The sequence below is a fragment of the Tamandua tetradactyla genome, chromosome 3, assembly GCF_023851605.1.
Source record: "Tamandua tetradactyla isolate mTamTet1 chromosome 3, mTamTet1.pri, whole genome shotgun sequence".
Classification (NCBI taxonomy): Eukaryota; Metazoa; Chordata; class Mammalia; order Pilosa; family Myrmecophagidae; genus Tamandua; species Tamandua tetradactyla.
In genome coordinates, this window is record NC_135329.1 from 59,205,114 (window position 1) to 59,219,614 (window position 14,501).

Consider the following 14,501-nt stretch of genomic DNA (forward strand, 5'->3'; position numbering starts at 1 on the left):
GAGAGGAAGCTAGATGATGATGTTATGTTCAGCATCTGTCTTTACAGTTGAGAGAAACCCTGAACTTCATCAGCCTTCTTGAACCAAGGTATCTTTTCCTGGATGCCTTAATTTGGACACTTTTACAGACTTACTTTATTTGGAACATTTTGATGTAATTTAGTAACCTGATGTAAACTAGCCGATTATTAAATTCCCCCTTTTAAAAGCCATTCTGTTTCTGGTATATTGCATTCCGGCAGCTAGCAAACTAGAACAGTGATGTATACTGGTTTTCTCTTTTGGCTTATGGTTTCAAACAGCTTCCACTGGGGCATTTCCATGCCAAAAAGATGCCTGTTCTGTGCCACCTATGAGTTCTGGGCTGAACTGCTTCTCTCTCTTGTGACCCATCCTTTTAAGTATCGCTCATTACAGGGAAGGAACTACTTCCAGCAGACTCCAGATGTAGGAACTACACCCATCTAATTCTAGATGTAATCAGGCACGAATGAAATATAAGTACTAATGATTTAAGTCCACCCACCAACAGAACTGGGTACCATCACCTGGCCAAACTGAGACTTGAATGTAACTACCACAGGTGGCATTCAGGTGGTTTACCTCCTGTACGTATTCTCTCATGTTTATTAACACTACACAACTGAAAAAAAAGCTTTTCCACATAGATGACATTCATGGGGTTTGTTCCCATTTTCAGATTTCTCATTTATTATAAGGGAAAATCGATGACAAATAGCTTTTCAACATAGAAAACATCCATAAGGTTTCTGTTTTGTGTGAGCTCTCACTTTTTTAAGATTAGAAGATTGACTTAACACTTTTACATTCAAGGGGTTTATTTCCAATGTGAGTTCTCTCATGTCGGCGAAGATGACCAGAGTGAATGAAAGCTTTCCCACATCGATGACATTCATAGGGTTTCTCTCCAGTGTGAGATCTCTCATGTATTTTAAGGGAAGAGCAATGACTAAAGGCTTTCCCACATAGCTGACATTCATAGGATTTCTCTCCTGTGTGAGTTCTTGCATGTCGGCGAAGATGACTTGATTGACTGAAGGCTTTCCCACACAGATGACATTCATGGGGTTTTTCTCCCGTGTGAGATGTTTCATGTATTTTAAGGGAAGAGCAATGACTAAAGGCTTTTCCACATAGGTGACATTCATGGGGTTTCTCTCCTGTATGATTTCTCTCATGTTTTCTAAGATTAGAAGATTGACTAAAAGCTTTCCCACAAAGATGACACTCATGAGGTTTCTCTCCTGTGTGAGTTCTCTCATGACGGCGAAGATGAGCAGATTGATTGAAGGCTTTTCCACAAAGATGACATTCATAGGGTTTCTCTCCTGTATGAGATGTCTCATGTAGGCGAAGATGAGCAGACTGACTGAAGGCTTTCCCACACAGCTGACATTTATGGGGTTTCTCTCCAGTGTGAGATCTCTCATGTATTTTAAGCGAAGAGGAATGACTGAAGGCTTCCCCACATAAATGACATTCATGAGGTTTCTCTCCTGTGTGAGTTCTCTCATGTAGGCGAAGATGGGCAGATTGACTGAAGGCTTTTCCACATAGGTGACATTCATGAGGTTTCTCTCCTGTATGAGTTCTCTCATGTTGGCGAAGGGTAGAAGAATGACTGAATGATTTTCCACATAGATGACATTCATGGGGTTTCTCTCCTGTATGTGTTCTCTCATGTTGGCGAAGATGAGCAGATTGACTGAAGGCTCTTCCACATAGATGACATTCATGAGGTTTTTCTCCTGTGTGAGTTCTCTCATGTATTCGAAGGTGAGCAGACTGACTGAAGGCTTTCCCACATAGATGGCATACATGAGGTTTTTCTCCAGTGTGTGATCTCTCATGTATTTTAAGAGAGGAACAGTGATTGAAGGCTTTCCCACACAGAAGACATTCATGAGTTTTCTCTCCAGTGTGAGATCCCTCATGTTCTTTAAGGGAATAGCAATGACTGAAGGTTTTCATAGATAGAAAGCATTCATATGGTTTATCTCCAGTGTGAGTTCCATTATATTTTCTGTTTACAGAGCTTTTAATAAAGGTTTTAGTGCTTTGATGACATTCATGTGACATACTTCTAGTGTGATTAAAAGATGATTGCTTACTGAGGACTTTCCCAAGTGGTTGGCGGAAATATAGTTTCTTTCTCATTTGAATTAATGCTTGTTGACTCACTGTAGATCTGTGAGTGGAATCTTCTTGCAAATAACTGCATTTAATGGAATTCCTCTGAGTGTGAGATATCTGCTGTGGAAAGTTAGATGAGAGACTAAAATATTTGTCCATATTCATTAAATTCTACATTAACCTACATATTAATTCTAGACTAATCTTTCAATGATAGTCTCCAATTCAAATCTCCCACATGTTATTAGGTATACATGTTATTCTCTTTCATGCATGGAGATTTTCTCTATTATAGCATCGCAGCTTCAGCTGATCAATCACATCCAATCAACTGGAAATTTACAATATCTCAAAGTTTATGTATGTGAAGTATGCTTACACAACTGTCTTTTTATAACAACTAAGTCAGTTTTGTGGTCAGTTTAACTTTTCCTTAAATTCAAACTATCAAAGAGTTTTGTTGGATTATCATTTCATCTCAACATTACTTACAGCTAGTTGACATTACCTGAAATCTTAATTCATTCTATCCAAAGGAATCTATTTGGAAAACTAAGATTCATACCAATGAAGCTTACCAATGACATGATGTTGGAAGTGTCTTTCCTGCAGGTAGACTGTATGAATACCACTTCTTGTTTTTTAAAGGTACTTTTGCTGACTGTAATTATTGGGGGGAAAAAAAACAAGAAACTGTTAGAGAACCATAAGGGGAAGAAAAATGTGCAAAAGTTCTAAATACCCTGACAGTACATTTCAAACAATGACACCTGGCTGGGAAAGAATACTGAATTAAGGAATACGTTAGGCAGAAGAAAACATGGGACATTCATTAAATACCAGATCAGATTTTTAGGGATGAAATGTGAGGAAAATAAAGGCATGGTGAGAGGTCAGGTACATAAACAGGGAAGATATTGCAAGAGTAGGACTAGGACACAGTTCATTACAAGAAAGTTGAATTCCAGTAGTATATGAATCATTTCTTGCAGAAAGTCAAAGACACTTGAATACTGCTTGAATAGTATAGAGTATAATGAACACATATGAAGAAAAATGCCCCAGTATCTTTACACACATTTCAAAAATCATAACTCACTTAAGGAAACCTGAGGTTGATATTCTGAAGGACCTACTCAGTAACTGATTAGGAGCTTCTGTGATGCACAGGTTCCTAGCACTCACCTTGACTCTGGTTTTGGAGAAATCTTATTCCTTTTCTCCACAGTTCTTCTCCTTGTGCCATCTTGCAAAGCACATCTGATATAAAGACCCGACATCCTGTTTGTAGGAAAAAAGATACCAAGATTTTGCGTTAAGTGCAAATAACTACATTATCAAGTCCATGTCACGCCACCAAGGAGAAAGATTATAATTGGAGATCACAAATACAAAAATACTTTGGGTACAGAAAACTGACAATATTTCACCAGCCACAGGTAACTGTTGGCCTTGTTCATATTACAGTAGGGACCTACATTGTTGTTGACCCTGCTGAAGTTTAAAGGAAATTATGCTCAGAATACTAACAGTATATCATGAGCAAATGAGTAATGTCTTACCTTGTGGCCATTAGAAAGGGAACCTCTGGTTGTTGCCATCTTTGCAAAATTTCAAAGAGCGAAGGGAGAATCCTTCATATTATAAATGTGGAGAAATTCTATTTCCACAGTGATTATTTTTTTAAAAAATAATAAACTTCACCAAAACAATCTAAATTCTTAACATATATACATGGTTTTACTATTGTGTTCCAATATCTCAGTATATTCCTCAGAGCAGGATAATTATTTCAAAATGTTTAGTCACTTACTAACCCATTCAAAAATTATTCATTGGAAGCACAGATATAAGTGTTGGAGATTGAGATTCAAGAAAGACATTAATCTGTGGTCAGGACGATTAATTTCTATGGAGCTGAAGTAGATTTAAGTAAAAAAGTAAAGAAACATTTTATTTAGGCAGTTGTATGTGTTATAAAATAATTTAATGCTTTAACAATATAAGATATAAGAATATAAAGAATATAAAAAGGTTATCCAACAATATGGAGAAGCTGACCTAAACACTTGAATAAATAATATACAATATATGACAGATATATAGACAGGGACAAGATAGTCTAGATAGATATCAATGATAGATGAATTCTGAGAGACTCACCCACTGAGACCAGATGACTAATATTCTCCAGCATCACTTCTATGAATAGCTTTCTCTGGGGTCCATCTAGGAGGGCCCATTCTTCCTGTGTGAAATCTATAGCTACATCACTGAAGGTCATTAACTCCTAAAATGTAACAGAAATATGGGTTCATACAGGAATGTCCTTACCAATTTCCTGAGTATGGTGCTCAAAATGACAGCACTGAGTAAGCAGGGACTGTATCTATGAAGCTATAAAAGTGTTTGGGAAAAAAAAGTATTTGGAGTTTCAGTAAGATCAATCTCAATGTGAATGGCCATTTGCCATTCAGATACACTCACAGACACGACATTCCAAATACACACAGACTCATCCTTATGAAGCTTATTCCTGCAAAGGAGAAGCTAAGCCTACTACTGATAATTATGCCTAAAAGGAAATACCCACAGAGAACCTCTTTTGTTGCTCAGATGCCGCCTCTCTCTCGCTAAGCCAACTCAGCAGGTGAACTCACTCCTCTCCAGCTTACATGGAACATAACTCTGAGAGGTGTAAATCTCTGCAGCAACGTGGGACCTGACTACTAGGGATGAGCAAGTATCTGGCATTATGGGAATGAGAAAGCCTTCTTGACTAAAAGGTGAAGAGAGAAATGAGACAAAATGAAGTCTCAGTGGCTGAGAGATTTCAAACAGAGTCGAGAGGTTATCCTGGAGGTTATTCTTATACATTATATAGATGTCCCTTTTTAGTTAATGGTGTATTGCAGCAGCTAAAGGGAAGTACCTGAAAGTGCTGAACTATGTTTCAATAGCCTTCATTCTTGAAGAGGACTGTGTATAACTATATAGCTTTTATGGTGTGACCATGTGATTATAAAAACCTTGTGAGTGACTCCATTTATCCAGCATATGAACAGAGGAGTAAGAAAATTAAACGGGGAGGTGAAGGGTAAAAATTGGGTGAAATACTGTTGGTCAATGAGAGGGAGGGGTAAGGAGTCTGGGGTGTATGAGTTCTTTTTCTTTCTTTTTATTTTTTTTTTTCTGGAGTGATATAAATATTCTAAATATGATCATGATGAAGAAAATACAACTATGTGATGATACTGTGAGTCAAAGACTGTATAATATGGTTGGACTCTCTGTATGTGGAGATTTCTCAAAACTCCCAGACAAACACATTTAGAGTCTGAACAAGAGATCTGCTTTATAAGAAATACTAAACAGAGTATTAGGTAGGGAAAGACAGGACAGAGATTTGGGGAAAGAGTATAGAAATAAAGATTATCAGTAAAGGTAAAAAAAATAATACGAAAGAACACATAAAACACAAAAGATAAAATGGGAGAATACTACCTTTAGAGAAATAACTTTAAATGCTAAGGGATTAAACTGGCCAATCGAAAGACAAAGGCTAGCAGAATGGATTTAAAAACATGACCCATCTATATGCTATCTACAAGAGACTCACTTTAAAGCCAAGGACAAAAACAGATTGAAAGCAAGAGGCTGGAAAAATATGTTTTACACAAACAACAATCAGAATAGAGTAGGGATAGCTACACTAATATCAAACAAATTAAGACTTCAAATGTAAAACAATTAAAAGTGACAAAGCAGGACACTACGTATTAATATAGGAACAATTCACCAAAAGCACATAACAATCATAAATAAGAATGCACCGATCCAGAATGTCCCAAAATAATATGAGGCAAACACTGACAACAATGAAGAGAGATGTAGATACCTCTACAATACGAGACTTGCAGGGATGATCCTGGATTTGGCATTAAGGGATTGAGAATGCCTTCTTGACCAAAAGGGGGGAAAGAAATAGAACAAAATAAAGTTTCAGTGGCTGAGAGGTTTCAAATAGAATCTATAGGTCATTCTGGAGGATGCTCCTATACAACCTGCAGCCAGGTATTAAAAATTGCCACAGTATGCCATGCTCCAATAGTATTCCTGAAAATCCTAGAAAATACCCTGGGTTCTAAGATTCTATATAAGTTTATTTTTAAGAAACATAAGGCCTCCAGATTGTTCCTTTGCCAGATCCTCTCTGAAACCCACAAACACCTGTATCTCCGAGAACATCAACCAGTTTTATTCTTATATCCCAAAATATCAACATCCAGCTACAAAGCTAAAATGGTCATTGCCCAGATATCCCTGAATACTGAGAAAATGATCAAATGAGAGGGAGGAGGTATAACTGAGAAATTAGTATCTAACAAATTATTATGAGTACTGACTCATTACATAGATATTTCATTTAGTCTCTATTGTATTAGAATACCTGGAAGGAAATAGCTACAACTGCTGAACTGTAATCCTTGTAGCCTTGATCTTTGATAATGATTGTAAAACTATATAGCTTTTATCATGTGACCATCTGATTGCAGAAACCTTAAAACTGACACTCCTGTTTATTCAGCATATGGGTACATGAATAATAAAATAAAGACAGAAAACAGGAAGGAACAAAGCATATGAGATGTTTTGGGGAAAAAAAAGCAGCATTCAACTGGCATAAAGACAGACATACTGATCAGTGGAATTGGATTGAGAGTATAGATCTATAGTCAATTGATTTTTGACAATGCCCTCAAGTCCAATAAACTGGGGCAGAATGGTCTCTTCAATAAATGGTGCTGGAAGAACTAGATATCCATATTCAAAGGAATGAAAGAGGACCCCTATCACACTCCCTGTACAAAACTGAATTCAACCTGGTTTAAAGAGCTAACTATAAGAGCCAGTACTATAAAACTCCTAGAAGAAAATATCGGGACATATCTTCAAGACCAAATTATAGAAGGCAGCTTCTTAGATCTTACACTCCAAGCTCTTGCAACAAAAGAAAAAAATAGATAAATAGGACCACCTCAAGACTGGATATTTCTGTATACAAGGACTTTCTAAGAAGGGTGAAAAGGCAGGTGATTCAATGGGAAAAAAAATATTTGGTAACCACCTATCTGCTAAGGGTCCGATACACAATACATAAAGAAATTCTTCAACTCAACAATAAGAAAGAAAAAATTTAAAAATGGGCAAAAAGACTGAAGTAGACCTTTCTCAAAGAGGAAACACAAATAGCTAAAATGCACATGAAATAATGGCCATCTTCACTAGCTATTAGGGAAACAAAAATCAAAACCAGAAGATATTTCACACCCATTAGAATGGTCACTATTAGACAAACAGTAAACTACAAGCGTTAGAGAGGATGTGAAGAAATAGAATCACTTATTCACTGTTGGAGGGAAAGTAAAAATGTATAGTTGCTGTGGGAAACAATTTGGTGGTTCCTCAGAAAATTAAATATTGCACTGTCCTATGCACCATCTATTTTGCTACCCAGTATACACTCAGAAGATCTGAAAGCAGGAATGGTAATAGAAATTTGCACATCAATGTTCATAGTGGCATTATTCACAATTGCCAAGTGATGGAAACAACCCAAGTAACCATCAATAGATGAATGGATGAAGAAAATGTGGTATAGTAATAGTATGAAATATTCAGCAGTAAGAAGGAATGAAGTATTGAAGCACACGATAGCATGAATGAACCTTGAGGACATAATGCTAAATGAAATAAGTTAGATACAAAGGGACAGATATATGATTTCACTAATATGAATATATTAGTTTGTTAAAGCTGCTAGAAATGCAATATACCAGAAATAGAATGGCTTTTATAAAGGGAATTTATTAAGTTACAAGTTTAAAATCTAAGGCCATAAAATGTCCAAATAAGGTATCCAGAGTAAGAGCCCTTGACTCTGGAAAGTGCCAATGACATTCAGGGTTTCTCTGTCAGCTGCAAAGGCACATGGTAACGTCTGCTAGCTTTCTCTCCTGGCTTCTCGTTTCACACAGCTTCCCCGGGGGCATTTTCTTTCTGTACCTCCAAACACCTCTTTTTCTGCGTTGGCTCTGAAGCTTTTTCCAAACTGGTTTCCCATTAATGGACTCTACTAAGCCACTTACCTTGAATGGGTGGATACACATCTCCATGGAAACCACTTACTCAAAAGGTCCCACCCACAACTGGGTGGGTCATATTTCCATGGAAACAAATTAATAAAAAGATCCCATATCCAATAATATGAATGAGAGTTTAAAAACATGACTATTCTTGGGTACACAACTGTTTCAAGCTGACACAATAAACTGACCAGAATATGTAAACTTGTAGTCATAAAATGTAGAATACAGGGTACCAAGAGATAGAATGAGGTTAGAGAATGGGGAGGGGTTGCTTAATATGTACAGAAATTTTAAGAAGAATGAATTTATATGTTTGGAAATGGAAGGAGGTAATGGCAGCTCATTATTGGGATTATGAGTAATAATCCTGAATGGAAGGGGAATATGACTGAATGGGATTGTTTTGAGTTGTGTATGTCACCAGAAGGAAAGCCAGAGGTTAAAATATGGGACTGTTTAACAGTCAACATTGTGGTGGATAATATTTATGATTAAAGCTACAAATATAAATAAGTTATTTCATCAACGAGTGCAAATACATGACAGTTGAACAAAGAGTTAATAACGGGTATATGGAGCAAAAAGTACATATTGTAAAATTCAGACTTTCATTAAGAGTAATATCAGAAAATGTGGATTGCACATGTGGGGAAATAATGAAATAGGTCACTAAGCTGAAACAGAAGGGGAAAGGTAGGGGAGAGAACATACAGTACTTCCTAGGTCATGCTAAAGATGTTTACTAATTCTTCTAAGATAAATTGCTAAGTCCATTTCATAAGTATCTTTTCCAGGGTTAAAAATTAAAATTTAGGTACCATACATACACTCAACTTTGTTAGTGACACTTAAAGTATTGTGTTACCATCACACAGTTTTGTCCTATCCATTTCCAAACATTTATAATCAACCTTATTAAACATTCTGTAGCCCTTAAACATCATTTGCCCAATCTCTGCCCATTTTCCATCTTCTGATTATCAATGCTTTCAAATTTAACTCTCGCCAAATTTGTTCATTATAGCTGGATTACATTAGTGAGACCGCATATCTGTTCCTTTCTCTTTGGCCCATATCATTTAACACAGTTCTCAAAGTTCATTCATGTTGCTGCATGCATCATGAACACATTCCTTCCTGCAGTTGCACAATATTTTGCTGTATGTATACACTATGGTTTGCCCCTCCAATCATCAGTCAATGGGCCACCTCCATAGGCTAGAAATCATGAATAATGCCACCATAAACACTGGTGTGCAAATGTCTATTTGTGTCCCTGCCTTCTGTTTCTCCAAGAACATACCTACCAATGGGACTGCCAGATCATATGGCAATTCAGATTCCTGATGAACTGCCACCCCAAACTCAGAGTGGCTGCACATTTTCACTTCGCTGTCAACAGTGAACCCTTTTCTCTACATCCAATTCAGCACATGTGGCCCTCAACTTGTTTTAACGTTTTATTCACACACCATACAACTCATCTGAAGTGTACAATCACATTATGCATTCACCACTTTATATATGAGAACATTCCCATTTCTTTGGAAAAAAAGACAAAAATCCCATTCCTGTCTCTTACATCCCCCTATTCAACTGATATTTAGTTTTGGCAGTATCTTCATTACAATTAATGCAAGGGTATTACAATGTTACTATTAACCACAGACCTTAGTTTGCATTAATTGTATTTTCCCATATAACACACCATTTAAAACAATTTTTTATCAATTTTTATTTTTTTTAAAAAAATACAACAAAAAAATGCAAACATTCTTAACATATGATCATTCCATCCGACATATATAATCTGTAATTCACAATATCATCACATAGTTGCATACTGATCATGATCATTTCTTAGAACATTTCCATCAATTCAGAAAAAGCAATAAAAAGACAACAGAAAAAAATTCATATATACTATACCCCTTCCCTCCCCTTCACCGATCACCAGTATTTCAATCTACTAAATTTATTTTAACATTTGTTCCCCCTATTATTTATTTATTTTTAATCCATATGTTTTACTTGTCCATCAATAAGGTAGACAAAAGGAGCATGAGACACTGGGATCTCACAACCACACGGTCACACTGCAACAGCCATATCATCATACAATTATCTTCAAGAAACATGGCCACCAGAGAACAGGTCCACATTTTCAGGCAATTCCCTCCAGTCTCTCCATTACATCTTGACTAACAAGGTGATATCTATTGAATGCATAAGAATAACCTCCAGGATAACCTCTCGACTCTGCATGAAATCTCTCAACCACTGACACTTTATTTTCTCTCATTTCACTTCTCCTCCTTTTGGTCAAGAAGATTTTCTCGATCCCATGATGCTGAGTCCTAGCTCATTCTAGGATTTCTGTTTCACACTGCCAGGAAGGTTCACACCCTGGGAGTCATGTCCCGCATAGAGAGGGGGAGGGCAGTGAGTTTGCTTGCTGTGTCGACTGAAAGAGAGAGGCCACATCTGAGCCACAGAAGAGGTTCTCTTGGGAGTGACTCTTAGGCCTAATTTTAGGTAGGCTTAGCCTACCTATCCTTTGCGGGATTAACAAACCCCAAGATTGGAGGCTTGGCCTATTGCTTTGGCTGTCCCCACCGCCTGTGAGAATATCAAGAATTCTCCACTTGAGGAAGCTGAATTTTCCCCCTTTCTCACCATTCCCTCTAGGGGACTCTACAAATACTTCCCAATTCACTGTTCAAATTGCTCTGGGATTTATCTGGGCATCACTCTGGACAAACCTACAAAATCTCCTGCCCTACACAAGGTTCCAAGTACTATGGTGTTCGATTAAGCTATACACATTAGTTATATTAGGAAATGCACTAGTCAAAATATAAATTTTATACCAAAAACATTTTTTGTTGTCTCACACATACATTAAAGTTTAAAATATTAATTACCATCTATTTTCAACACCCTGTATTATTGTCATTTCTTTGTTCTTCCTCATGCAGAAACATTTTTAAATTTGCAAAATTAGTCACTATATTGTACACTCTAGGCATTCCTAGGTTACACCATCTCAGTCTTTATTGTCTATCTTTCCTTCTGATTTCATTTGTGCTCCAGGCCGCCTCCCTCTATCATTCTCACATTCACCTTCATTCAGTGTTCTAACATTATTGTATTACAGTCAGGTAGTATTGTGGTATCCATTTCTGAATTTTCACAATCAGTCCTGTTACACAATCTGTATCCCTTCAGCTCCAATTACCCAATATCTACTCTATTTCTATCTCCTGATGGTCTCTGTTACCAACTGAAATTCTCCAAGTTCATTCGATAATGTCAGTTCATATCAGTGAGACCATACAGTATTTGTCCTTTTGTTCCTGGCTAATTTCACACAGCATAATGTTCTTAAGGTCCATCCATGTTGTTACATGCTTCATAACTTTATTCTGTCTTAAAGCTGCATAATATTCCATCGTATGTATATACCACAACTTGCTTAGCCACTCGTCTGTTGATGGACATTTTGGCTGTTTCCATCTCTTGGCAATTGTAAATGCTGCTGCTGTAACACTGGTGTGTGAATGTCCATTTGTGTTCTTGCCCTCATGTTCTTTGAGTAGATACCAAGCAATGGTATTGCTGGATCATATGGCAATTCTCTACTTAGCTTCCTGAGGAACCGCCACACTGCCTTCCACAGCTGTTGTACCATTTTACATTCCCAACAGTGGATAAGTGTGCCTCTTTCTCCACATCCTCTCTAGAATTTGTCGTTTTCTGTTTAATTGATAATGGCCATTCTGGTGGGTGTGAGATATCTCAATGTGGTTTTTTTTTTTTTTTTTTTTTTTACATGGGCAGGCACTGGGAATCGAACCCGGGTCCTTGGGCATGGCAGGCAAGCACTCTTACCTGCTGAGCCACCGTGGCCCGCCCTCTCAATGTGGTTTTGATTTGCATTTCCCTACAGCCAGGGAAGTTAAGCATCTCTTTATGTGCCTTTTGGCCATTAGTATTTCCTCTTCTGAGAAGTGTCTGTTCATGTCTTTTGCCCATTTTGAAACTGAGTTGTCTGTCTTTTTGTTATTGAGTTGAACAATCTCTTTATATATTCTGGATACTAGACCTGTATCTGATACGTCATTTCCAAATATTTTCCCCCATTGCGTAGGCTGTCTTTTGTGCATCAAAGATCTTTGATGCACAAAAGTGTTCTATTTCGAGGAGTTAACACTTACTTATTTCTTCAATGCTTGTGCTTTGGGTATAAGGTTTAGGAAACCGCCTCCTATTATAAGACTGATAAGATATTTCCCTCCATTTTCTTCTAAAGGTTTTATGGTCTTAGATCTAATGTTTAGGTCTTTAATCCATTTTGCATTAATTTTTGTACAGGGTGCAAGATAAGGATCTTCTTTCATTCTTTTGCATGTGGATATTCAGTTCTCTAGGCACCATTTATTGAAGAGACTGTTCTGTCCCAGGTGACTTGGCTTGACTGCCTGTTCTAGTTTGCTAGCTGCCAAAATTCAATACACCAGAAAAAGAATGGCTTTTAAAAAGGGGAATTTAATAAGTTGCTAGTTTACATTTCTAATGCTGAGAAGATGTCCAGATTAAAACAAGAAATGTCCAATCTAAGGCATCCAGGGCAAGATACCTTGATTCAAGAAGGCCAATGAAGTTCAGAGTTTCTCTCTCATCTGGAAAGGCACATGGTGAACACGGTCAGGGTTCCTCTCTCGCCTGGAAGGGCACATGGTGAACACGGCATCATATGCTACCTTCTTCTCCTGGCTTCCTGTTTCATCAAGCTCCCCAGGAGGCATTTTCCATCTTCATCTCCAAAGGTCACTGGCTTGTGGACTCAGCTTCTTGTGGCTGTGCCATTCTGCTGTGCTCTCTCTCTGAATCTCTCCCACTCCCCAAAATGTTTCCTCTTTTATAGGACTCAGAAACTAATTAAGACCACCCAAATGGTGGAGACATGTCGTCACCTACCTAATCCAGCTTAACAACCACTCTTGATTAGGTTACATCTCCAGGGAGATGATCGAATTACAGATTCAAACACACTGTTAAATAGGGATTATTCTGCCATTACAAAATGGTATTTAGATTAAAACATGGCTTTTCTAGGGGACATACATCCTTTCAAACCAGTACACCGCCTTAACAAAGATCAGTTATCCATAGATAAGAGGGTCTATATCTGAACGCTCTATTTGATTCCATTGGTCAGTATAGCTACCTTTATGCCAGTACCATGCTGTTTTGACCACTATAGCTTCATAATATTCCTTATTAAAGTCAGGTAGCATGAGGCCCTCAACTTCATTTTTCTTTCTAAGGATATTTTTAGGTAGTCAGGGCACCCTGCCCCTCCAGATAAATTTGGTTATTGGTTTCTCTATTTCTGAAAAGTAAGTTTCTGAGGCTTTAATTGGCATTGCATTGAATATGTAAATCAATTTAGGTAGAATTGACATCTTAACTATATTTAGTCTTCCAATCCATGAACACAGTATGCCCTTCCATTTATTTAGGTCTTCTGTGATTTCTTTTGACAATTTCTCATAGTTTTCTTTGTATAGATCTTTTGTATTGTTAGTTAAGTTTATTCCTAAATGTTTTATTCTTTTGGTTGCAATGGTAAATGGAATTTCTTTCTGGATTTCCCCTCAGATTGTTCATTACTAGTGTATAGAAACACTACAGATTTTTAGTGTTGATCTTGTAACCTGCCACTTTGCTGTACTCATTTATTAGCTCTAGCAGTTTTGCTGTGGATTTTTCGGGGTTTTCGACATATAGTATCACATCACCTGCAAACAGTGAGAGTTTTACTTCTTCCTTTCCAATTTTGATGCCTTGTATTTCTTTTCCTCATCTAACTGTTCTGGCTAGGACTTCCAATACAATGTTGAATAACAATGGTGACAGTGGACATCCTTGTCCTGTTCCTGACCTTAGGGGGAAGTTTTCAATTTTTCCCTGTTGAGGATGATGTTAGCTGTGGGTTTTTCATATATTCCCTTTATTATGTTGAAGAAGTTCCCTTCTATTCTTATCCTTCGAAGTGTTTTCAACAGGAAAGGATGAGGAATATTGTCAAATGCCTTTTCTGCATCAATCGAGATGATCATGTGTTTTTCTGCTTTGATTTGTTGATATGGTTTACATTAATTTTCTTTTGTTGAACCATCCCTGCATACCTGG

General features: G+C 37.3%; 1 protein-coding gene across 2 annotated transcripts in view; it reads right to left on the reverse strand.

Moving 5' to 3' along the window:
• Window positions 1-581: 581 nt before the first annotated feature.
• LOC143677338 (uncharacterized) overlaps window positions 582-14,501 on the reverse strand; it is a 124,191-nt gene continuing 110,271 nt past the window's right edge. The window contains exons 2-5 of one of the 2 annotated variants that reach the window (XM_077153201.1): window positions 4,318-4,444; window positions 3,340-3,435; window positions 2,733-2,815; window positions 582-2,271 (exon numbers count right to left, since the gene is read on the reverse strand). In XM_077153201.1, the coding sequence (XP_077009316.1) occupies window positions 802-2,271; window positions 2,733-2,815; window positions 3,340-3,435; window positions 4,318-4,444 (1,776 nt within the window). In that variant the 3' untranslated portion in view covers window positions 582-801. Of the gene's footprint in view, window positions 2,275-2,732; window positions 2,816-3,339; window positions 3,436-4,317; window positions 4,445-14,501 lie in introns of both variants that reach the window. The other variant, XM_077153200.1, reaches the window with a different exon arrangement.